The 27,391-nt window shown below is 41.0% G+C and overlaps 1 protein-coding gene across 1 annotated transcript in view; it reads right to left on the bottom strand.

Annotated features, from left to right (window-relative positions):
* tgfbr1b (transforming growth factor, beta receptor 1 b) overlaps nt 1–27,391 on the bottom strand; it is a 61,675-nt gene that overhangs the window by 14,210 nt on the left and 20,074 nt on the right. Inside the window, exons 2-5 of the mRNA XM_076290811.1 lie at nt 23,481–23,726; nt 9,277–9,513; nt 5,261–5,491; nt 1,589–1,756 (exon numbers count right to left, since the gene is read on the bottom strand). Coding sequence (XP_076146926.1) covers nt 1,589–1,756; nt 5,261–5,491; nt 9,277–9,513; nt 23,481–23,726 — 882 coding nt within the window. The remainder of the gene's footprint in view (nt 1–1,588; nt 1,757–5,260; nt 5,492–9,276; nt 9,514–23,480; nt 23,727–27,391) is intronic.

Here is a 27,391-nt window from a genome sequence, read left to right as displayed (position 1 = left end):
AACCATGAAAAAACGAACCACTTCACTGTTATGTTAGTATTTTGTTTGTTGCTTAAAAACGTTGTATATGATGGCCTTGAAGTCTTGAGTTAGCCTGAATTGGCTGGTATGCTACCATAAAGTTCGTGCATGCTCTCCAACGCAAACCAGATTTGGGGTTCCATAGCCAAGTAATTCTGCTACATAACGTTGAAAACAGATAAATGTGTTTATTCGAAGCACACATGTAGGTCAATTTCAAGTGCGCACTTACGTGGCTACTTCAAGTATTAGCCTACGCACAATAGATTCCACTCGACAACCACACGGATATTCTGTAATGTGCGTGTATGTTGTTCACTCATAGGTCCGTATAAGGTCAGTATAAGGTCCGCAGGTTAGCATCATATCTGAATCATCCGAAGGGTAGGACCTCCGTTTGACAAACCTCCGCATATACTCCGGAGGTTATGTCTGAAAGCGCTTACAGTTTCAAACACAAACACACACACGGACGGCACCATGTTAGGCCTGGTGATGGGTGATCTGGATTCTCATTATGGGAGATAACAGGTATCTGGCTGGAGCGGCCTGCAGGGAGACACAGTGTGCACTCCGGGCTGAGTGGGGATTAAGATCTATCTGATGCCTGGCAGAGGAATTGTTCTGCAGGGATGTGTGCGTGTGCGTGTGTGAGAGAGAGAGAGAGAGAGAGAGAGAGAGAGAAAGAGAGAGAGATGGTGAATGAAGGTGCTGGGGCTTTGTTGGGGCTTAAAGTGGTATTATGGAGTTTTTGTCTAAAAAAAAAAAAGATATCTAGATAAAGAGCCAACGGACTCGTCTCCACCAACAGCACAGCTGGAAGTACAGTATGTGATATTTCCGCAATGCTAAGTTGAGTTTGGCCTGAGTGTTCGATGGATGCTTGTGGGAGAATATGGTGTCTCAAATGCAAGAGAATATTAATATTAACATATTAACATAATTAACATATTAATGCAAATGTACATCTTAAAGAACTATTCATATACTTATTATCTATCAACACACATGTGTGTAACCGGTAGTATTACAAATTCCTGATGTTTACAAAGCTACATCTGCTGGGAAACCACATTACAGCAGAAGAATGTTCGCACGCGGTATTGCATTGCCAGCATGTCAGTCATGTGATTCATGATATTTCTCAACTTCCCCTGAATTTCAGATGAAAAACAACAATTTACTGTAAAGTCTCACAGTGTGTGTGTGTGTGTGTGTGTGTGTGTGTGTGTGTGTGTGTGTGTGTGTGTGTGTGTGCATAAACATCTTCACACACAAGAACAATCTAAAAAGTGCTTTTGATTAGAGAGAAAGCTGGGTTTTAAATAAATATGCATCTATATAAGAATAGTTTCAGGTGATTAAATCAGAGCATGTTTTGTCACAGTGGTGATTCAGTCTATAGTGGTTTTCAAAGAACAAAAAAGTGTGTGTGTGTGTGTAGGGGGGGGTATTCATATAGTGACAGGATGCCCTGCCTTTCCTTTTCATCATCAGAGAACAGAAGAGGTGTTCAACTGTCAGCTGAACTCTGCACGCACACAGATACACAGCGCTGTGTCCTTACCTTGAGTGCCGACGATCTCCATGTGCAGGTGTGCGAGACCGCTGGCAGTGGACAGCGACAGCTTGATCATGCCCTCCACCGTCACAGTGTACCTGTTCAGGTAATCGAACAGAGAGCCGTGCTCATGGTAGTCCGACACCAACCACAGCTGAGTCCATGTCCCGTTATCTGGACAGAGACAGAGACAGAGAGGAGAGGAGATAAAGAGAGGGAAGAAAGGAAAGAAGAGGAGGAGGAGAGGGAGAGGATGATAATGAGAAAAGAGTAAAGGACACAGAGGGAGAGGAGAGGAGTGAAAGAGGGAAGAGGTGGAGGAAGAAAGCAGAGAAGCGGTGGAAAGAAGAGAGGAGATGGTGCGGGGGGGCAAGAGCAAAGAGGGGGGAGGACAGAGGAGGAGGTGAAGGAGAGGTAAAGAGAGAGAGGGAGTAGAGAAGAGGAGAAGAGGAGTTTTAATGAACGAAGAGAATTACACTCCCACCAGAGTGGTGGACGGACCTCCAGATGGCCTGTGAGATCCCCGAGCAGCTCAACTTAGAACGAGCAATGGGCTCTCACTGGTTACTACTATAAACACACGTGCATGCGCCACACACACACACACACACACACACACGTTAAAACACACTACCCCCCCCCCCCTCTGTCCCTTACCAACACAGACACACACAATAACTATTACACATAAGCATTCATAAACAAGTTAAAACACACACATACACATACTCTCCCCAACACACACACACACACAGGCTGGATTGAATGAGTGCATGTTGCCAAGTGTTGATTTGCTCCTGCTGTTGGACAAACGTGCTGTGTGGGGGGAGGGTGGCGAGAGAGCAGAGTTAGGAGAGCCTGTGCCAGCCTCAATCTAATTCTCCACATTTACCTTCCTCCTCACGCCAAGGACAAGCACAAGCAACTCACTTATTTATACACACACAGACACACACACACACACACGGTCAACAGAGAGATACCAAAGACAAAAAAAACAAAACAAAACAAACAACCAAAAAAAAAAAAACTCAAAAATCAGCAACTTCCTAATAGTCCGGCAGCCAAATGCCATAATTTAAGTGAACCTGGTTTTGTCGGTTAAAGTTTTTTTTTTGCTGTTTCTTGTTGCAAAGTGGTAACTCAATAAGATTAGAGGGTGCCCAGTGATATCCCTTGGGCAATTCTCGATATTAAGCCTTTCTTGTCCAATGTGTTGAATATAAGGCGAGGCACCACAGGTGAATAGGGTAAAAGAATTAACTAGCAGATATCACTATGAAACTTCCCCAGTTGATTACTTACATTAGTAAGTTTAAATATGCAAATTAGGCATAATCTAATTAAATATGTGCTGATTTGCATAAACTAAAAACAAACAACATTGAATGAAGCTAGGTTCAAAATGACTTTTTCATTGTGTTGACATATTAGACAAAAAAAGTATTTTACACGGGGAATTTTCGATATCTCTTTTAGTTATTCCGTAAATCAGAAAATACTGCCAATAGCCTTAAAAAGTTTTTAGGAATAAAATGTCATTTAAAACAGGCTAGGAATAATGTATCAATAAACCCCTCTGTAGAAGCCTTTTAAATAGTTAGGTATAAGACTGGAAAGTTTGGTGTATGTAGGTGCTTCTGAAGTGCAGATTTCATTCTCAGAGTGGGAGAGGAAACTAATCCATGGGTGCTATGTGCTAGCATCTCTCACTAGCACGTCTCTTAGGTGTGGTTGGAGGTTTACCAGAAACTTTCTAATAAGGAGTCACAGCACTCAAAACATGCTCCATAGAAATGCATGGGGTTAGTTTGTAACGCCAATATGGCAGTTGTCTACACATATCCTGCCCCTTCCGCTGCAAAAAAGTCAACACGTGAATACATTGTGCCAATCATGTGGTGTGTTGTGAATACATTGTGCTAATCATGTGTTGTGATCTCGCTGCTGGAGCAAGGTTGGTGTTATGAAGTCTTGCACACACTGAAATAGATGCCCGATAAGTCCCCAAAAAGTGTTACAATATGGCCGCTGAGTGGAGGGACTAAAAGAACTTTGGGTTTACTTACTGCACAGCTATGTAAATGACTACCGCTAGCCTACACTGCCCTCTATTAGCTGATTTCTACAGGGTGTCTGTTCTACTGTTCTAATTTGTATAAGGGTTATATTGACCAAATTTGAATGCATGAAGTACAACGATTACACAGACCACTGTATTTTATCACATTTTATTTGAGTTGATTTGCATTTAATATGAGTACTCATCTTGAAATTAGAGATATATCCTATTTTTTCATGATTTTGGCACATTGGGCTTTTTTTTATATTCAACATTAAATTACAGAAACTTCTAATACACATTTCCTGTGTAAAAGACTTTTCATCTAATATGTAAACACAATGAAAAAGTAATTTTGAACCCAGCATCATCCAATGTTCAGATTTGTATTTTTTAAGTTTATGCAAATCAGCACATATTTAATTAGATTATGCCTAATTTGCCTATTTAAACATTACATTTCAGATAACTTTTAATACATTTTTTCCATATTAATGCAAGTAATCAACTGGGGAAGTTTCATAGTGATATCTCCTAGTTAATTTTTTTACCCTATTCACCTGTAGTGTCTCTCCTTGTATTCAATACATTGAACAAGAAAGGGTTAATATACAAAATTGCCCAAGGGATATCACTGGGCACCCTCCTAAATCTTAGATACCCCTAGTCTACAAGATTCTGCAAAAAAAAAACTTTAACCGACAAAACCAGGTCTGACCCCATGGCTGCCGGACTATAAATACATTTAATATTTATGATTTTTTCCTGTGTATGTCTGAAGGGACTGAAGGAACTGAACCCTATGGCAGTGTTTTGATGTCAGAATTTCAGCTACAGCATCACAGCAGTGATATCTACTCTTGTGTGGCTGGCTAGCTGTACTCCGCTGCATCAGCTACTGATCGGACTTAATCTAATAGTGGCCACATAGACAGAGGTCCCCATGGAGGTGACCTGGCTCAGTGCAGCTCAGCTCCCCCCAGTAGGAGGAGGCTTTGGTTTAATGCCAGATCCGCACCTGTGGCCCTTTCATGGCTCAAAGGTATTGTATAAACAATTAAGAATTCTAATTAAAATGAACAGAAATTAACATAAAATGTATGCAAATAGCTACATTCTTTTTGATTCTTCCTATCCATATTATTCAAATAGCTTTTTTTAAAGGTGCTCTAAGCGATGCTGGGTAACGTCACTTCTGTTGACTTCCAAACAAAACAGAGAGCTAGCTCGCTACTTCCTCCCCCTCCCTCCCGTGCTGCTCCCGTGCAATTGAAAATCTCCTAAACGCGCATCTCGTCTGTGATTTGCTGGAACAGTTTGTTATGTTTTTATGGGCTAGGTTTGCCCAGGTTGTTTTTGTTGCCGTTTTTGGAGCTTGTGCTGTCCACAGAGATCAATTTTTTTTACAGTGTATTAAGGACACAGACAGCTAGCAGTTGGTTAGGTGATGTTTGCAGTAAGTGACATAAAATGTTTTAGCCTAAAAAACGTGTGGCATCGCTTAGAGCACCTTTAAAATCAACATGTAATACAAATTACATTTTTATGGTTTTTATGGTGCAGTTCCATCCAGAGCGAGTGGTCCTCTTTCCCCTGGTTAGTTGTCGGCGGCTCACCTTTGTTGTCGGCGGCAATGAAGCCCAGGATGTTCTCGTGGCGGAGCATGACTGTCTGGTAGATCTCGGCCTCGCGGAACCAGGAGCGCTCCTCGCGCGATGAGAAGATCTTCACGGCCACCTCCTCGCCGCGCCACTTGCCGCGCCACACCTCGCCGAAACGGCCCTTTCCGATGCTCTCCTGCAGGATGATGGTCCTGGCGATCGTCCTCTGCACCAGCAGCGGAAGGCCTGCAAAAAGCCGCACCAGAGGGAGAGGAGAGTCAAATCACCACAGACACAAAATCACCACAGACACAAAATCACCAGACACACTTTCTAGGGACAGAAATTACACATATTAACAGTTGCAAAGCAATTTTAAAAGCTCCTAGATCAGAGAACTTGGTGACCACCGCACGAAACTCCAAGCTGGGACAAAAGTCAGCTTAGTGTTTTAAAAGTCAACAGAGCTATGCGAGTCAACATGAAAAGTGGAGAAGACAAGAAGAATTGAGTGTGTTTGTCACACATGATTAAAACAACTATATATGGACAGCTTGATAGGAAATACTGATGAACTATGAGACTAAGTCTAAAAACAAACCATCATTATTTGTCTGGAACAAATCTAAATCTATTTCAGGTTTGCTTCTGTATACACCCCTCGACACACATAGAATCCTTTCTCTGAGTCATCAGTGTTTTGTCCCTCTGCAGACAACAGCATCTGGGGCCAAAAGTACAGGCTATTGATGTTTTTTTTTTTGACCAGGGACAGACAGTTCACCAAAGGCATTGTGTGTGCTTCGTAGATTTTACAGGAAGTGCAGTGAACTTATTGGAGTTTACGAGAAGCTCTGTGCCCTATGACCTCCTAGGCCGGCACAGTCACCCTGCATACTTAGCTCCAAGGGCAGCGCTGGGCGCTGGGTCATTTAATCAGTGTTGGGGCAAGAGTCCCGGCCTTGGTAACACAGTAAAAATAGACAGTTGGGGCCATTAGGAATCTAAAGGGGCATACTCTGGCCACATGGAAAGTGCAGACCATGAAAGTAGTAGTATAAACCAGTGTTTCTCAAAGTGTGGTCCGGGGTGGTCCGCAAGCTATCCCAAGTAGTCCGCGAGCAGATGTAGTAAAATATAACATAGATGAGTTGTTTGCAGTATTGAACCAACTTGTATGTAAATCCAAACAGCCCTGCAACACTGCCTACGTAAGCTACGCCAGTTTAAATCATATGAATCCTCTGACACAATAAGCAAAGGTGCAAAGACAATAAGCAAGGTGGTTCAGTGAGCAGGCCTATTGTGTAATATACTGTTGAAGTAGGTTTACTCTTTTTTTTAGCTAGGTGGTCTGTGAGGTTTTTTTTTATTGGTTAAGTGGTCCTTGGTCTGAAAAGTTTTGAGAAACACTGGTCTAAACCACTCACGATGGGGGGTGGATGGGGGTGTAGTGGAATTAGGTGAGGAGTTAGGTTAACCAATCACAGAGGAGGCATGACGCATCCATGACTGGGGCTGACTAATTCAGTTGCAAATCTGCATGTTAAACTGAGTGGCTGTCAGTAGAGTACAGTTAAGTTCATCGTTAAATGAATCAATAAGTTAAGTGTGTGAATGGGTGTGAGCAAGTTAGTAAGGGTGTGACTCAGAGAAGAGAGAGGGAGAGAGAAATGGGGCAAGCGAGAGATGAAGTGGGGGGAAATTTGGAAAGAGAGATGAGTGTTGTGTGCATGTGTAGGAGGCCTGTGTGTTCCACCTTTGTCCAACGTTTTTCTATTGAATAGTATTTGTCCATACATGTTTACATTTTGCACTGTGGTCATAGATACATTGCTAAAGTGTGTGTGAAGTGATTAGAAGTACTGGACTGCCAAGTTGCAGAACAGCTGGTGAGCTGGTGGGATAGAATTGTGTTCTTTTGAAATGGGTATTAAGTGTGGATAAAGAGAACCAACAGAGGAAAATGAGAGAGAGAAGGACCTGAGAAAGAGAGAGTGAAAGAAAGAAAGAGTGAGATTTCACAGAAAGTGTTTGGGGGAGTCTGGGTATATTCTCATGAAAGACAGTTTCAGTCACACACACACACACACACACACACACACACACACACACACACACACACACACACACACACACACACACACACACACACACACACACACACCTCTCAAGACAGGTGACATCAAAGAACAGACTGTCCTGACCAGTACACCTTCACAACCACAATGACGATCCCATATTCATACCATCACTATTGAGTATCCGATTGGTTAAAGGAAATAAAACTGTCTCTCAGTCAACCTTGTTTCAGAGAGAATATATTTTAAAAGAATTTTTATCCACAGGCTTAGCACCAGCAAGGCTTTGCCATCTTAGTGTTGCAGCTTATGAAGAGTAAAGCTATGGTAAACGTAATAAATTATATCCTGCTGTTGAAAGCTCTGAACCAAACCACCAGGAAAGTGGATTCTCTCACTGTAATAAGAAAAGGTGTCAAACATGATCACAATTTAAAGCACTATAAGGAAATTGTCACAGGGAGCACAGATTCTCTTGCAAGAGAAGAATTGTTCACTATACGCACACTATATATTCAAAGCGAATAAACATGGATGCCCGACTTATGGTAACAGCTAAAATTGCCTCTGAATGCCTTCTGAAATGGAATGTGTCCCTCTTGTTTGGATCTGGTAATCAGTTGGTGTGAATCTCTTCGCCCGCCTGTCTCTGAGGAAAATAACAACTTCTGGGAATCTTAATAAAGGAAGTGCTGGCCGGCAGGCCAATACCCAGGTCACGCTTTGGCTGTGGCCCAGATCTGGCACGGATTTGGCACCCAGAGCCAGTGTCACTGGCCATGGCCGGGGGCCCGTCAGATTAAAAACTCCATTCAGCAAACAACACACTCTCGAAAGCCCCACAGAGACATTGGAGTCCAGTGCGGAGCGAAAACAAAACACTGTGGCAGCAGCGGAGGAGGACAGTTCTGCTGGGACCGTGGTGGGGGTGGGCAGAGATCAGAAGAGAGAAGAGAACAACATGGGCGAGGAGGACAGAGAAAGAGGAATTCAGAGCCGTGGTACTGGCAGAGCAGAGGAGAAACGGAGAAGACCAAGACCAAGAGATACGGTTAGAAAAAAAGGGGTAGATTAGAGAGTGAAGAATAATGGATCAAAGAAGTAAAACTTTATAAAATAACTAAAAAGAGACTGAATAAGGCAGTGATGGAGAAAGAACAAATGTGCTGGAGAGAAATCGGGGCAAAACAAAGTGGAGTACTAAGAGAGACAGAAAAGGAGAAAGTGGTATAATAGGATACAGATAGAGACAGAGTAGCTCTAATAGAGTATACATACTCTGTAACAAAGTATAGGCAAAGTAGAATGGCAGACAGAAGTAGAGTGGTATAACAGGGGAAGGGAATATGGAGTTTAGATATGAGTAGAGAATAACAGAGAGAGAAAAGAGAATATGGACAAAGACAGCAGAATCTTTAAGACGGGTATAATGGAGCATTTAAAAGAAACAGACATGGACTGGATATGGAAGACGTGTTTAGGTCTGCATAGACTAGAGCTATCTAAAGGCACATATTGATACTGATAGCAGTCGTCAACTAAACTGAACTTAATGAGGACTCAAAACCAGACGACAAACTTGTTGTTGAGAGCTGTCCATAGAGGCACAAACACCGCTGTTGTCACTCACAAAATGAGGCAGACAAACCTAGACACAAACACACACACACACACTTACACTTAGGAAGAGTTAATTACAGTCTTCAAACATACAGGCTTATAAACACCCACACCCACACAGTCTGCAGTCAGACGCTAAACAAAACAGAGGAGACAAAGAGAGGACTTAGAACGGATGAGTTAAGAAATGGTGCAAGTGAACACGCAGACCAACACACCTGTGTGCACCAACTGGTTATGGATTTCAGAAAGCTGCCCTTGACAAAAGCTCAATGTACAACACTGCTGAGGAATCAACTGGTTATTGACTCCGTAAAGCTACCCACACACCTGAGCCGGACCCAGAGGTGGTCATGTCATATATGAGGTCCTTGAGGGTGGTCCCCACGGTAATGTAGGGGTGGTCCATGGAGGGGTCCTCCTCGTTGGGTACGCGGTGGTGGATAACTGATCGACTGTGGCAGAAGTAGAAGATGGTCACCAGTAAGAAGCACAGTACACACACCGGCACTGCGATCACCGCCGCCAAGCCCACTGGACCCAGGGACGGAGGCTTCACCGTCGGAACTGAGAGAGAGAGAGAGAGAGAGAGAGAGAGAGAGAGAGAGAGAGAGAGAGAGAGAGAGAGAGAGAGAGAGAGAGAGAGAGAGAGCGAATCAAACAAATGTGCAAATTTATTAACACGTGTGCAAATTCATTAAACACACAATTAATCAGATCTGATTGTTGATTTGTTTGGTTAACACAACAAACAAATCAACACAAACACCTGTTCTCCAGTTCCTTCATTGGTGGCCTGTCGGTTTTAAAATAGAATTTAAGATCTGTTTATTTGATATTCCAAATCACTCCATGGACTAGTGCCTGAATATATATCAGACTTGCTCTTAGCCCTCAGGTCCCCTGCCTCGGGCCTTAGGACTGCTCCATGGGTAAGGACAAGGACACATGGGGAGGCTGCATTTAGTGTCTAAGGTCCTTGCCTTTGGAAAAGTTGGTAATGGTATTACCATACCATGGTATGGTCTCATGGTGTTCTTTTATCCTACTTATTTTTACTTGCCTTTTTCTTACATTCTTATCTACTTATTTATAATTTTATTTATTGATGTACTTATGAGTTCTCTCGAGCTACTCTTAATCTAATTAAATTATATTTATCTCTGTTTATCGTTCATTTGTTTAATTGCTTTTTTGTCTCTTAATTGTGTTAATCTTCTTTTACTGCCGTTAAGCACTCTGCATTGTTACCCTGCACAAAAGGTGCTATACGAAAATAATTAAGTCTGATTGACAAGATTCAAATAAACAAAGCAAAGCAAAGCAAAGCATTTATAGCCTACATTCTAAAGCAAAATTACTTCCTCGGCATGGGTAGTGACACACAAGGAGACTTATTGCACGCTTAATTGTACCTTAAACAAGGCATCCCAAGAGCCCATCACTAAATAATGATAGTCAGTGAGAATGGCTTCCCGTCAAAACAGTCAGAGGAGCACTCTAGAGGTCGTCTGGGGTTCACACAGACACAAGGGGTGGTGGAGGACCACTTTCTATTGGACACAGAAGAAAATACCATCCTGTCTGCTGTACTCTGCTCCAGGATGAAATCACAAGAAAAGGATTTTTGGAGGCTATTGGAGAATTACCTTCTATTACATGCAGAAGAAAAGAACATTCTGTCTTTCTGTCTACTGGTCTTCTTCACCAGGCATTACAAGAACAGGCTTCTGACAAACTTGAGGGGATTTTCAGTGCAAGGTAGAGTGAGCTTGCAGCACTTCGAATGGGGTATGATAACGTGGGGGGAGAGGACACTGGGAAGTAAAATGGGAATAGGAGCCAACAGGCACAGTTTTGAAACCCGGCAATAATTAACATCACTCCATGACACGTAGTATACACAGAAAATATTGCTCTCCCTCTCTTGGTTTTGGAAGGAGCTTAGTTGTATTATTCTCTCTCTATCTCTCTCTCTCATCAATTTTCTCTTTCTACTTTAAAAATCTCAAAGACTAATTTGCCTGAAAACCACAACCTTCCAGACTTAAAATCATAAAAAAATGAACTGTCCCCCTCTCAACGTGAGCCTTGTGAGACACTGATCTAATCAATATTTTTCCATTTCTGAAGAACAATCTGGAAACAAGCAAGATGTGTTGAGACAGCAAAAATACAGTCCATAACATTACAAATATTTAGTATTCTAAAAGACACGCCATAGCGGTTGTGACCGGGAGAATGAACCTGGTGTGTCTCTTAGATCTACTGGAGCTGGTCAACTGGCAGTGCCCAGAGCCAAATCTACACAGGGTGAAATGGCATTTAGCCATTATGCTGTGCACTGCTGGAACCAGCTCCGCTCAAACATTAGCTTGTTTTAAAAATAAATAAAATATTCTCTACTACCTTTGATTAATCTCTTGAGTTATACAATTAATGTTTTGTTGCTGTGAGTTTATTTCATTTCAATTTGTTTTTCCTTATTTACATGTATTTTTTGTCTTTGTCCATCATTTGTCTTTGTAGTGCTGTCTAATAATGCCAAGCATCCAAAATGACGATAGGTATTGTTGTTGGTATTATGTTTTTCAATGCATTATATATCCACTGTAAGTTGACATCTGATAAATAAACCCATGGTGGACATGCCTACCTACCATGTTTGTTTGTATGCAACATCCATACAAGAACATAAAGACCCTGAAGAGCACTTCACAAGAATTAGAACAAAATGAGAGGAGGATAAACATGCCGGAGGGGAAAGAGACGGTATTACATAAACAATCACGGTTAACATAGCTACACTGAGGTTCTATTTCTGTGACGAAAGGGCTACAGTGGCTTGTTACTGTCTTTTGATGGAGGGGGTTGTGCTTCAGCTCAGCAAGAGGCCAAGCGTGATTGATGCCTTTGGCCATTTAGCATTTCAGATGACAAAGCCAACAATTTTCTCATGGCAAGAGGCAGGTAATAACTAACACAGAGCAGAGTTGCTCATATGCAACCTGCTTTCAGTCAGGGGGTAAGGACTTATCTTCTGTGCCTGTGTGTGTGTGTGTGTATGTGTGTGGAAGGGGGGGGGGGCATGTCAGTACATGTGATTGACAGAGAGTGAGTCTGCCTGGCTGTGTAAGAGTGGGTGTGTGGGTGTGTGTGTGTGAGAGAGACCGAGAAAAAGTGGGTGGGTGCACATGTGAGTGTGCGCATGTGTTGGTTTGTGTTCATACCAGGGTAGGAATTTCACGGCGACCACGACGGCCATGGCCTTGGTGCCCCCTTCTTTCAATATTCTGCTTTGAGTCCTACTAATAGCGATTTTTTTAGCCTATGGCCTGTCAAAATAATTTTAGCATTCACAGCGCAAATTAATTTAGTCTTTTACGCAGTGGCAGGGCTCTCAAGTTTTGAGGACAGGCAAGAGTGAGATCCCCCCCCCCCGTCCGAGGGTTAAAGGGGTGGCTGGTCAGACTGGTTGGTTGCGAGAATGGGGGTGTTTAATTAATAATACTACAACTTTTTGTTGCTGTTATTAATATGCCTTCAGATGTTACAGTGTAACAGAGGTTGTTTCATCAGCCGCTCACGGCCCTTGAACCCGCCACCTCAACACACACCGGCATGGAAGTCGAGCGCTCTAACCACTGAGCTAAAAGCCCAAGCTTCCAACTCAGCGGTTAGAGCCGTTCTTAAGGTTAGGGGTTTGAGGATTTACATGCGCAACTAGCATCACCAGCTAGCATACACCAGCCCCAGGTCGGTTACCAGTTGATCCAATATTAGTTGTGCAGAAATATAGCCCATCTTATACACACCAATTGAATTGAAATAGAAATTGTATAGATTTGTATTTTTTGTAATTATTCCACATTTAGTGTAGTCATATCAGATCCTGAAGTAGCCTACAATCCAAATGCAAGCATGAAACTTCAGAGTACTATTGATCTACTTTTGCACACAGCATGACAAGACCTAATGCTAGGACTGAAGTCATATCAAGTCAAGACCTAGAGGGCTGAAATGTGGTCAGTTCAAAGGTGCTTGTTATCCGGTAGAAAAAGAAAAGAACAATCTAGCCTTTGTAACTTTGTGTCAGTACATCACACAGTTATTCTAATTGTTTTCCAACAGTGCCTCAGCTTTCCAAAAGAGAGCAGGCATTTGATATTGGCTTAAGTATGTACACGTAGGAGCAATGCCCTCCTAAGTCAAAATGGGGCAAAAGTATAATTTATAATTGCTCAGATTTGCAAAAGAAAAGATTTGACACATGGCATTAACAATTCCATAATGGGCCTTTTCACCACCTCTGAGCATCCACTAACCTGGACCTTTTAGGGGGCTTTCCTCTCAGGGTGAATGAGAGAATGCTTAATTGCTTTTTACCCGACATTTTTGAATACAGATGCAATGATGAATGCATCCATGGCCAGGATATAATTATATAATATGACATGATTTTAAAAGTGACCTATAACAATAGGCAATACAATAAGCTACTATTCAAACGAACACTTAAATTATATTGTTCTTTAACAACGAGTAGGAAAACTATAGTAACTAATGAGAGATTGAAATGAATGAAGTTATTACCTGATTATTCTGTTCTCTTCCAACTCCACCTCGTTTACCATATGCATTCACCGAAGGCCGAGACTGCTCACGAAACTGAAACTCAGAGTTCGCCCGGCAACAAAACAAAACTATTTCCTGATTGGTTGAGAAATCCAATTTTCTGATCGGCCGATAGGTTAGTAACTGAACAGCAGCTCTCTGAGCTGAATGAGCGCACAGACGGCAACGTTGTGTGACACGTTTGTAAAATATAGCCCTTAGAAATTTCTGTGCGGGCAAGTTAATCATTTCTCGGAGTGAGAAATGCCATGTGTAGCGTGTGAAGTCATTGAAATGCGTGTGTCTCACGCTCAATCAAAGGTCTGCGCAGTGGAGAAAGTGACAGCGCAAGAAAGAAAGTGCGTCCAAATTCACCCATTCTTCTCAGTTGAGCTACTCGCGAAGTAGCCTACTCATCACCAGGGGCGGAGCCAGACAAATGTAAACATTCGGGGCTTAGCCCATTTTTTTTTTTTTTAAAATAACCCCTTAAATAATGACTTTTAGTGAATTTTGTGTAAACTAATGGACACATTGAGACTTAAAAAATGTGAAACTAACATTCAACAGATTCAAGGTATCTGACTGGCACACTGTGTAAAATTATAGTTTTGGGTCTTTCAAGAGGCAATATCTGTTCATATCTGTTTAGCATGTACTTAGTTAATTAAGCGTTTCTTATGGTTTGTATATTATAGTATTTGTTTATTTTCATTAGGCTATTGTTTGATATGACATTATTGTTTATTATTGCTATTCTCCTTCTTCCTCTTCCCTGATCTCATCTGTGTGACAAATATATAGAATATCTTATACTATAATATACATAATATTATGATATAATTACAGTATGGCCAGTCATCATGATACAAGGGTATTTTAGAAGGAATGCATTATCATCTTGACATAGGCATTTGTAAATTATATTAATTTTGTAATTTAGCAAGATTATTCATAGGTTTCATCAGGTCCCTTTACACAGGTGCATAAAATCAAGCACCTAGATTATGAATGCAGACTAATTAATAATTAGTTAGGCAGCCAAAACAACATAACATGACTTTTATATTTATGTGGACTCTTGGATTATAAGATCTGTGGTGGTGGATAGGATATCAACAAGGTTTTAAGGTAGGCTAACAGTTAACATTCTTTTGTGCAACATATGACACTGAAAAGTTGACATGGGCAGATAACTGTTAATGGGTTTTTCTGACATTTCAAAACAGTGTAGCCTAATTTATTACAAGACGAGGATCACTCTGTTTTGGGAGCTGGAATTTCTTATTCTGCAGTAGACTTAGCTAGCCTATGACAGTACTAAATTTGCCTTTTCCGCCGACGAACGAGGACATTTAACGTTAACGTTAAGCATTTAGGTAGCTAGCCAAGTAGCCTAACGTTAGCCTGCCTAACTGACTGAAAGCTCTTAATGTGAAATCACCAACCTGAAACAACACCATCCGTCAGTTCACTGGGCGATGCTGTTGCTTGAACGGAGCTGGGTGGTCTTTTGAAAAACTTTCTAATATCCATAACGTGTAACACAAAGTGTTTTATCACAGACTGTAAAAGTGACAGACTTCTGACAGAGGCTTTTTGGAACACCGAAGCCATGACGTAGCGTTGCCAAGGCAGCATTTTCACTGGATCTAAACAAATCAATCTAACCATTGAAATCACCATAGCGGATAGCACAGAGACCTGGCATAGATCGTGTAGCAAGTCAAATTATTTTCCAATATTGGGCTTTGAAAATAAGGGATATATTTCCTCAGTAATAGAGCATTTTGTGACATTTATAGAGAAACCGAGGGGAAGTTATATTGGAAATAAGAGTTGCCAGGAATTTAAAACACTAAAAAAAGATTTGGGGCTTTTGAAAAAAGATTCGGGGCTTAAGCCCCCTAAGCCACCCCCTAGCTCCGCCACTGCTCATCACAGAGACGTATCACATGAAAGAGCTTTTTCTCAGCTTTTAAACGATGTTACCCACTAATTGCGGTGGTGAACGGTTCGCGAGAAAAGTAAATAATATAATTCAATTTAATCATAAATTCTACTGAAGATTTTGCGTCCATATCCCTACCCATCAGTGTTGCGCGGTCTGCCCGAAATTAAGCGGTCGCCGGCGGGTGACCGCGGTCACCCGCGGTTATGAGTCATAAACAAAATATTTAAATGATATTCGGGTCATTTGCGGGCGGGTCAGTTAAAATTAATTAAATATATATTTTCTACAAATAGGCCTACTTAAAATATCACGAGAAGGCTAGCATCAATACAGTAAAGCATCAATACAGTAAAGACAACAGTAAAGAAGCTGAAGACGCGAGTTAAATAATAAAGACACCCCTTCAGGAAAAGCGATATAGGCCTAGGCTATGGGAAATATTGGGTAAAGTTCTTAAAGAAGATGACAGTACAAGTTATGGTCTATGTAGGCCTACTTCTTGCGAAGCCATTTAAAAGTATGACAGCCAAAACGGGCAGCCTGCAGGAATAAATGTTATGGCACAGACTACACAGCCATATCTACCGGTATGTATAGGTTCGCGCATGCATAAAAGTTACCTTAGTTCGTTGTGTTTGTGACTTAAAACAGTGGATGTGCTTTAGTAAAGCTTTGTGCTTCATTCAGCATTATAAACCAGTTCTTACGCTAACGTTTTGACCAGCAATGTATCTCTCTTGCCTACCTTTCCTCACCATTTCTGTTTTCGAAAGAAAGATGTATGTCCATGGCTTTCAAATCTTATCCTAGTGTTCTAATCCTTGGTGGTTGCGTGCGTGCTTGCGCTCTTATTCTCATTCTCTCTCCTGCGCAAACATTATGTCCTGCATGCCTGCGTGTAGTTCTAGCTACTGCATAAAGTTTCGCAAATAAATTACTTGTTTTACAGAAATGGCCTCCTGTCACACTGCATGCAGGCTATAACCAAAAGCACACATTTTGTAAATAAGCGGGTCGGATCGCGGGTCGGGTATAATTTTGTCCTAATTAATATTCGCGGTCCGAGTTGCGGTCGGGTTGATTAAAATATCGGGCGACCGCGGGCCGCTTGTGACCAAACCCGCGCAACACTGCTACCCATTCATCTCGGTGGAATACTTTACGAATCCTTCGTTTAACACACGACGAACCATATATCAGAATAAACAGAAGACCTTACCGAACACAGAGGTGTAAAGCAGTCCCCTGTACAGTTAGCCGTTCCAGAGTAATCCAGTTTTGAATTTGCAGTAAATTTCGACATGCATGGATGTCTCCAAATTTGGGCTTTAAGTTTTACAATGTGTTTAAATTGTTCCACATGATTTCATAACGGGCCAAATACAAAATAAACATTACAAATATCGCCTAGATATCGGTAAATCAGAGGACAGCTAACTAAGAGTTTGTGAAAGTAGCCTTGCTAAGCATGCATCTAGGCTATTTGAGTTTCTTAAAGCTGAGCTGTGCTTAAATTGTTCAATACATGATTTCATAACAGGCCAAATATAAAATTAATGTTAAATATAGCCTAGATATCTGTAAATATTAGATGATCAGATGATTTACAGTTCTATGTAATATGTCATGTTTCTGTAATGTTTCATACAGTGATGCAGGTCTGCTGCAGTGAATAGGCTAAATACAACTTTGATCATTTTTATAGCCTACTACTGTATAGTTAACTTTGGCCTTGGTGCCCTGACATGTGGCCTTTGTGCCCCCCACCAAATATGCCCAACTGAAGGTCAAGTGGCCTTGCCCCCAGAATGGTGAAATTCCAAGCCTGGTTCATACCCTTCCGAAGTTTGGAGCCCACTCTCTCTATTTCTCAATTGCTCTCCCTCTCATAGCGGGATTAGCGGGATGATTCTGACTCTCTGAGATGTGGACCTGAGGCGGTGGCTGACTGACCAATTGATATCCCCGACAAACACTGGGCATTGTGAGGAGCAAACGCAGCCACTTCGACTCCCTACCGAGACTAGCAACAAAAGGCTAATAACATCTACGCAAGGAAACCCGTGCCACTTGCAGAAACGCACCAGGGATCCAAAGTACAAACTCTTTTCAGCTAGTCTGGGAGGACTTAATTGGAAATTCCTCAGAGAGAGCAACAAGACAAGGCAATTTTATTTGATGCAAAACAACGTTTTTGAGAGATGCTCTGTTAGTTCAATCCACCTGAGCTAATATCTGAAATTCCTCCTCTGCCTCCCCATGCTGGCCTGAGGGCAAGTAAAAGGGGCTGAGAAAGAAAGAAAGAAAGAAAGAAAGAAAGAACAAGAGAGAAGAGAGAGATGACAAAAGAGGCCCAATAGATTTTCATTGTCTATGTAGCCTCGCTAGGTTATATCAGCACAGTTCATGACACTCTATCATAACAGATGCAGATAAGCAACTGTGGAGATAGTGGGGCGGTGGCAACACGTGACAACTGGCAACAGAACCACCCAAGTTTACTAAAACCAAATTCCTATTCAATTCAGTTTCTGAAGACCAGTTGAGAAACCAGAGTGACCAGAAAACATGTTAATCTTCTCTTGTGTTTGTTGTACTCTGGGGATAATATGATCATATCACCTTGTCTATTAAGGCTGAATGTTATCAATTGGAAATGACGCATAGGTAGAACCAATACATGGCAGGACTTTTACTTTCTGAAGGGTGTGTGTGTGTGTGTGTGTGTGTGTGTGTATTTCAAACATCTTGTGCTCAACACTGACGTTGTATTTTCTTCTAAAACAGATATTGTTTTACAGATTATCAATTCTCCAACTGGCTGCATGATAGTGTTGTCACAATACCAAAATTAATGTTTCGATACCGATACCAAGTCAAGAATTGCATCATGAATTTTGATACTTCTTCGATACTTTTTAAAAAATGTATTTGATTTGGGGGCCCCACCACCTTGACATCATCATCAGTAATATTGAATATACTGTAGTGTGATCATTCACACCAGTGGTCATCCCAGATTCTGCTTGATTCTCTCCACACAAACACACATGGAAAATGATGGCTTGTGTCATGTTTCATATATTCTGCATTAGAGCCCGACCGATAATCGGTATCGATACCGATACAAATATTTGTTGATTTAAAAATCCGCTATTCCGATATATCGGCCGATATATATATTTTTTTTCAGAAACGCGCAACAAAACATTAACAGATTTCCCTAACATTAGTCATTTGTAGTTATTTATGAGTATTGACTAAAATAATATGATAATGCCTTTTAAAAACAAACTTGTTTATTTTTAAATAATATTGTCACAGTGGAACATCGAAATATATTAAAGTTCTGATAAATAATAAAAATAGAAACTTAAGATATGAAACTTAGTCTTTTGAACAAAAACACAATAACAACAACCAAATCAAAGTTACCACTATTAAAAGACTATGTAAGCTTCATAAATATAACTTTGAACTAAGACTAGGGCTGGGATAAACGATTATTTTTTAAACGATTAATCTAGCGATTATTTTTTCGATGCATCGATTAATCTAACGATTCATTTTTTCAGTCCGATTCGATTTCGATGCGATTCGATTATCGATTATCTCCCCATTAATTTACTAATAGCAACTTATACATGTTGATTTACATATCTGAATGAAAAAAACATGAATTCCTTAACATTGGAATATATGTTTATTGCTCTTAAGATTCCAAAATAAAAGACTATACAAGTGCAAAGTAATGCATTCTTAGTCAGAGGTATTCAGCTCAGTTCAGTAGTGTATAGGTCTAATTGAGTGCCTGTCACTTTAAGACGACGTTCATGAGGGAATCCTTGCAATTAACATGAACACAGTTAAAACGCTGCTGATGTGTGGATGCAATTCATAACGTAGTTCAAATAACGGTTCGTACTTCTCCTTGGGACAAACACTTTTGAGTCTTGGAAAACACTTTTCCATTTACATCTGCAAACATTCAGAGTCAATAAAATGAGCCCTACATGAGTAACGAAATAGACAAGCAGATGTAAGTAAGCATGCTAAACTTGACATCCGAACAGTATTCTAACGTTAGCTTTGAGATACTGCTTGATTGCATTGCATAACTTAGTTTGGTCTCCTCAATGTACTATGTTGTGATGAGACCTTAGCAGAGTTAACTTTAATGCAGCAGTTTTGAACAAATTTGCGCAGCATGGTCATGATGCTAAGCGGATTTAATAGCAATTTAGCCGGCCGTGTTCTATGCAATGCTTCTAGCTATGTGGCAACAACAATCGTGAATATTTTGTTAAATGCACATGCAGAGGAGGGGCAGCGGGCTCGTTACAAGAGAGAGTGGCTGGGGCAAGGAAAGGCTGCATGCGTGAAAAGCACAGCTCAATGATTTCGTGGCCCCCAGCCACAGATTAGTCAACGTATGGGAAACACTGAAGGTGTAAAATTAAAAATATTTAGCGCAACACATTATGCTTAACGAATCGACGCGCATATTTTGCGTCGACGTATTTTTTGAGTCGACGTCATCGATTACGTCGACGCGTTGTCCCAGCCCTAACTAAGACTTAATAATTACAAAAAATAATGATGACATTATTACTATAATCATCATTTTTATGATCATTAAACAAGATAAAGGTCACTCCTAAAAGTTTGAGTGTGCGTGTGTAATAATTAGTCCCTATTGCCTTATAAGCTACCTTATAATTAATGTCAGCTTGCTTATTCCTTTACCTGCACTTTTAAAATTATTTCCATCAAGCTACATTAAACCATTTTCAATCATCAGTTGCTGCCTGCCTTCTAAAACCTACTATTTAGTGATCTAAATCCATGTAACTCGTTAATGCTGCGGCACACTTGGCGTCATTGGATTTCACACACGTGTAAAAGAAAAGCTATAACTTTTATGCACAAGCTACGTTTTGCACAAGCTACGTTTGATACTTTTTCTCTATGTCTAAATGTTCACTCCTCGCACGTCTAACTTACATTTTACAATGCAGGGACTGTAACTACAGATATACTAGTTATAAATAGTAATCATTACTTTATTTAGGCAGAATAAGTTCGTTGTGGTTTCCAAGCTCATTAATGTTAACGTTAGCGGTCTTCCACTGATATTCATGGCATTAGCTTTGTGGTTAGCTAGTCTATGATGAGCTATAATTTAGCAATGGATAACGTCATACTGCAAATTGTAAAACATAGGCCTACACTTTCAAAATAACAGGCCGGGGAGAGATGACACGTCTCACTGCTATAACTCTCACGCTATTAAAGAAATACATCTTCAGTCACATTTTCAAAAGTTAAAAGGACAGACAGTCAACTACACTGTAACAACGTAACGTAATTACTAGCTAATTCTGCTTCACTCTCGGCTTATTTACCAGCAGCAAAACTGGACATTGTTTTCACGAATTTTGTCATGCTTATTTGAGTTAAGAGAACTGATGGGGATGTTCTTTTAATTGTTATTCAAGCAATGTATGTCTCGTGACCAAATCACCATGAACACACTTCACTGATGATCTCACTCGCGGATAACTGGTTCTCTCCGCCCGACTCTGGTTGGATCAGCAGGTTGCAGGATGTGTGGCGCGTTATACACGAGTTTTGCCAGCAGGGACGGTGTAGAGTGCCCTCTGGTGGACAAACTATACAACGCCAACACTCATGACATGGTTGAAGGGTGTTTCGTCCGTTTTTATTTTATTTTTAAAATATTCATTTATCGGCCATTATAAATGCCGATACCGATAGTTTGGAAAATGCCTAATATCGGCCGATAATATCGGCCCGCCGATAAATCGGTCGGGCTCTATTCTGCATAAACTATTAAATATATTTAGCAATTTGAAAACTATTCTAAAACTATAACTATTTTTAAAATATTACACTTAGGCATATCTTCAATGTGGTGTTCTAGGTCTAATTGAGTGCACATTGGTGATGTGTAGGTGTAATTGAGTGCCGTCACTTTAAGAGATACGTGAGAGTAATTGGCCTTGTCTCACGGTTTTAGTCTAGTGAATAAAAGTTGCACATAACGCATAAGGATATGTGGATGCAATTAATTATGTTTTGTATGTCATTAGATAAAATAAATGTTCAAAAAATGTACAAGTTGAAGAAAATCTATCTGGGATCATAGAAGAGATAACTGTCTTGCAATGTTCATTAATGATTTTGGCGGGCACTATTGTCAAACGTGACCTGAGCTAGCGGGATAGTTAGCAAGGATCTCTCTTCAGATGTAAAAGCGATGGTTGCTTAGCCTATTTCTAAATTACATTGAACCCAAATAGTAGGCCTAAATGACCAAAACCCCACAGCCTAGGTAGGTTAGCAACACAAACTTGAGAGATGCAAGTGAGCAAATCAACTTGATATTAGCCTATTATTGTGTGTTACCATAGCATCACTTGAACTAGCAACCATGTCTCGCTGTTTATAGCACGACAGCTGCGCTTACGTGTGTGTGAGGAGAAAAGACGCACAGTGACAGGTTAGGGGAGGAGGCGCTAAAAGCATGCCTTGTGCACACGCATGTTACTTCAAAAGAACACGGTAATTCTCAAAAGTATCAATACTAATAAAATTAGGCATCGTGACATTTTTAATTTCAGGGTATTGCGATACTTTTGTAGTACTGCATGAACACTACTGCATGAAGTTGTCAATCATCTCTGCTGCAGAGAGCGTGTGGCTCAGACTTAGTGGAAACTGCGAATGGACAGGTTGGAGATTCTCGTTACACTGGTCTAAATGTTACTGATGATAAACCACAGATCAGCAGTACTCACCCAGAGCATGTAGAGAAGGTTCTTGAGTGTGACAGTGTGTGTGTGCATGTGTGTACTGTATGTGGTTTAGGCAGGTTTTATGGAGAAACCAAGGGTTGGGGTTTATGTTCTAAATGTTATTAAAATTATAAACCGCAGTATATGTGCCATCTGAGTCCCATACAGAGGTCTAAATATTGGTTATTGAGTGTGTGTGTGTGTAGTGTGTCTGTGTGCATGTGTGTGTGCGCGTGCCGCAGTTTCAAGGGGAACATGGAGGTTGTGTTTTTTGTTAAATAAGCCTAAATAAATATTATTGACTGCAAACCACAGATCATCATTGTGCTTACTGAGATTTGCATGGTTCTGAGTATGTGTGTATGCATGAGGTTCAGACAGGTTCAGACCCAGAGATTTGGAGTCTCAAGTCTAAAGATAATTGACTAAAGGTTATTTAGTGTGAGGGTGTGTGTGTGTGTGTGTGTTGTCGTACGTAGTTGAGACCGGTCTAGAGACCACTTTTACACGGTCAGAATAAACTTTATTTTTATTCTGTCTTGGACACAGAGATTTATTTAGAGATATTTTATTTTAAGACCAGGCAAGACCACTCATCACAAAGATTTAAGATAACGCAGTTCTATTTGGAGAATGTTTCACATTTGTTTCTTTTCTTAACGGCCATTGTTTGCACTCCCCACATCCCTTTACCGGCTCATACACAGTCAGTCAGACAGTCACTAGGATCAAGAACATCACCAAACTCTGCAAGTTCAACTTGACTATCAATAATTAATTACGTAGACTGACTTATTTTCAAGACCTTTTTAAGATATCTAAAATAAACAAATGTAATACCATTATTATGAGTGGTGTTGACTTATTGTATGCAAAACCCACTAATTGTTGGAGGAAAAATGCTAAATGCACTCTCATGACTGATAGCAGGACTGAAGGTTTAGCCAGAGCAGTTTTTCCTAATAATTGCAGAAATTTTAATTGTTGAGAAAGCCTGGTAAAATTAAACAATTGACTAGAAAAATATAAAACTGACTCTCTAACAATTTTAGACATTTTAGGCCTGAATATCACAAATTAAATTTGAAGACTTTTTAAGGACCTACGAGACCATGGTCTCTGTGTGTGTGTGTGCATGCAAGTCTTACCGGGAATGACAAAGTTGGGATTTTTGTTACAGAGGTCCGTGTTGCAGCACATAGGGTAGACGCCCGTGCCGTCCTTGGTTGAGGGGGCGCAGAGAAAGGGCCGGTCACGCGGGAAAAGCTCGTCGTCTCGCAGGCAAAAGCTCTGCTTCTTGGTCATGTGGTTGCCTGTTTTGGTGACGGAGGCGTAACAGAGGCCATCCGTGTTGCAGGTGGAGTTGGGGCAGCGCTGGCAGTAGCATTGCAAGGCTGAAAACACACACACACACACACACACACACACACACACACACACACACACACACACACACACGGTCATTGTCATTGCAATTGAAAAGCATTTCAGACAGAGACACAAACAAAAACAATTGAACAGATGAGTCATTTCTAAAATAAACACAATAGAACAAGAGTGGTCAGGGTAAACACATTTTTTTCCGACTTAAAACTTATCCGAGAGAGTGTGTGTGCGAGTGAATCAGGCATCCGTTTTTCTGTGAGGAAGCGCAACGGTATCAGACTACATTGATTTGTTGAGAACAAAGTAAAGAAACTCTTTCTGAAAGGGTCGTGTTTGTGTGTGTGTAGCAGAGGCGATTGCTCTAAGACTACAGGGGAAGCTCAGCCTCCTCTAAAATATCACGGAAAATCGCATCAAATAACACTATTACATTAGCTTCTAGCCTACTATTCCAACTAGAACATGCTGAAAACATGTTAATCTTCATGGCTAGTTTGTTCAGCAATAAGGTTTTGCCGGTCATTTATCGTGATTTTGCACCCGTAATACATTGCTGTGACGACGCGATCCATAAAAAAAACCATGCAAAAACCCATAGACGCTCGGCTTCACTGGACTTTCAATGGCACTACAGAGTGGGCTGATCTCAGTGCAGAAAATCTACATGTTTATTGGACAAACGCCACAAAATCGTCATTTCCAGGGAAGCCCGGCGTCTCTGGGAGTGAATGGGACAGTGGGATGGCCCGGACGCCGAGCTTCTGTATGATGATTGGAGGAACCGTCATAGAGGCTGGACTCTTTTTGATTGACAGCATATGTCGCGATCTGACAGGAAGTGGTTCAAGTTCAAGGCAGGGATGCGTTAACGTTAGTGTTAGCAGGTGAAGTCGAGAGACAAGGCAAGTTACAGCTCAAATTCTCATAATTTGGGAGCAATACAGTCGGTTTCAATTTGTCTTTGTAAATAGCATACTGTAAATAAAACCGTAATGTGGAGTTACAGAGTTTGTGACTTGCTTTTGTTCCAGTTGTGTATTTAGGCTAAATTAGGTAGCGCGCTATATAACGGTGTAGGCTACATTATGCCATGTCTGCCATGCCAACTCTATAGCCTACTGTTTGGGATACTTTTTGCCCTCAAAGAACAATATAGCACCTTAATAATATTAATTTAATAATTTACCATTTTTATCAGAGCTTCCCCTGTTCCAAAGAGCAGCAATCGCCACTGGTGTGTAGAACCTCCAGAACACCAATCCAAACATGAATTACACCACGTCTATACTAGGGTTGGGCACCGAAACACGGTTCTAATATGGCACCGGTGCCGACACAAACGGTAGTAACTGCATCGAATAACAACGTGGATTTCGGTGCCTCATTTCGGTGCTTAAATAGCGTTTTTTTGTTTTTTTTTTATACGAGGCATCACTGCATGTCATCTCTAACGTCTTGCTCTGATAGCAACACATCCAGATACAGTTAGTTAACATAAACACTGGATGTATAAACCAGAGGGGTGCACCACATGAGTGGACAGTGTTTGACAGCTTGCGTGAGCCCAAGTAGCTTACTTTTAAGCGATATTGCGAGCTCCTGTCAAAATCTAGCAGTGGGCCTAACTACACACAAGCAAAAGGCTATGAAACAACAGAAACAGTAGGCTAGATAGCCTATACGTTACACAATATCCTTGCTAATGCATAACTGACATTTATTTGAAATGTTATCAGCAAAGTTGTAAGGTGAAAACTTTATTTCACGGTGTGTTAAACAACATAATGGCATGATATTAATCTTTCATGTGCATGAGGTCCATATAGCATCACAATGAATATGAAGATCATGTTAAAAGTTAGCTGGCAAAAAACAAATATGTAGATTATCGTAACTCCCCCTATTTCCACCGGTCCCGTATTTCCACCGTCTTGCGTGTATGTGTCACTTAATATCCATTTCTATACAAACCAAGACAGCGGAGAAACGCAACTACCCACACCATAGGTGTATCTAAATTAGCTATGTACCAAAAATGACATTTTACCGTGACTCGAAGAGCTGTAAACAGTGTACACAACCGATTGGAGCTCCAGTGGAATTTTAATTTCACGACGAGAATTCTCGGTCTAACCGTCCATGTGCCGTTGAAACGGTGTAAATAGGCGACCCATCAGGCCAGCACTATAACTCCGAGCGTGGTAAACAAAATCGGATATTTCAGGCAGTAAATGCTCCCGTTAAGAACCAAACCAGATTTTGTTCAAATCTACACACCTATGGCTACTGAAAAATGTAAGGTTCATTTAGTAAATGTTATTTTGAAGTGTTAAAAAACATCGTTGGTGATAATTGGGGGTGTTACGATACATACCTGATGTCACTGAGCTGTCAAAGAGGCTACGAAACCATCTCCGTACGTTATCGCTAATTACAAACACTTCAACACCGACATGTAGCCTAACATGTTCAAAACTACTGCGTGTTATGGGTTAAGTCAAGACATAACATTTCTTGAAGCATTTGGGAACACACTGAATTAACTGGAAAGTAGAGTCCCTGTTAGATTAGCTTGCTTGCAAATGCCGTTGTCCATGACCTGGCAGTTTTATGGCAAGCGGTTTTAACATACCTTATGGCAAACCGCCTACACTGGGTAAACTTGAAAGCTTACCATTGTGTGTGCATGCATGGCAAGCTGTTTTAACATTTAAATGTATTATTCATAGGAGCAATGAGATATTGATAGTAAATTGAATATAACAGTTCAATTTCATGTTCAAATTTGTCTCATCAATAAAAAAAGCAATTCATGCTTTAGACCATTTTAATTTAAAACATTTTAAAAACAAATTACCGGTTCAGGCACCGTTTCGGCACCGGCACCGTTTTAAAAGTATCGATTTAGCACCGGTATCGGATAAAACCCAAACGATACCCAACCCTAGTCTATACGGACCTGTTTTCCCTTCAAAGAAATAGTGATCGTGACGGCTGCAGGCCGTTCTTCCTGCTTGCACACTCTCTTCTCTCTCTGTGTCTTTGTCTCCTTCCTTGCAGGTAATTGCTGGCGTGGACGTGGCTAGGGCCTTTCCATTACGCTACTAACCAGCAGGTGTATTGTGCACCCCTGGAGGGGGTCTGGGCTGTTTTTGGGCCTTTGGCGTTTTTTGGAGAGTTGCCGTCTTTTTCTGTTTTGCATCCATGCATTCATATCTCAGCACACATTCGCTACATGTATGCACCCTTACTGACATACTGATACTCATTTACTGATGAAGATAACTTATTGTTTCCATTTATTTATTTAATAAAAGTCCTCTTATGGATTGTCCTCCTTTTTTTGGTTATGGCCTTTGAGCCAGGCTTTAACAGTTATTCAATAGTATTTCAAACAAACCTACCTAAGTTTAATGAATGACTCACTTGCTATGCAAACAGAGCTGAGCACGACTTCCTAAGTGTGTGTGGCGTTTCGGGAACAGGGTGCGTCCTGCAACCACAACGGTGCCTGGAATATTTTGAGGACTGTCTGGTCACACGGTCACGCTCACAGCCAATGTGTGTGTGGGTGTGTGTGTGTGGCTCGACAGACTTTTTTTGGAGGGGGGACGGGTGTGGGAGCATGGGGACTTTGGGGTCTGTGGAAGGCACTGATGAACACATACTAGGA

The sequence above is a fragment of the Alosa pseudoharengus genome, unplaced genomic scaffold (genome assembly GCF_046254945.1).
Source record: "Alosa pseudoharengus isolate Yale_2024_CS ecotype anadromous, Long Island Sound unplaced genomic scaffold, YU_APseudo_1.1 YU_APseudo_1.1_scf_18, whole genome shotgun sequence".
Taxonomy (NCBI): domain Eukaryota; kingdom Metazoa; phylum Chordata; class Actinopteri; order Clupeiformes; family Clupeidae; genus Alosa; species Alosa pseudoharengus.
Note: the sequence above shows the minus strand (reverse complement) of the source record. Positions and strands in the feature narration are given on the sequence as shown.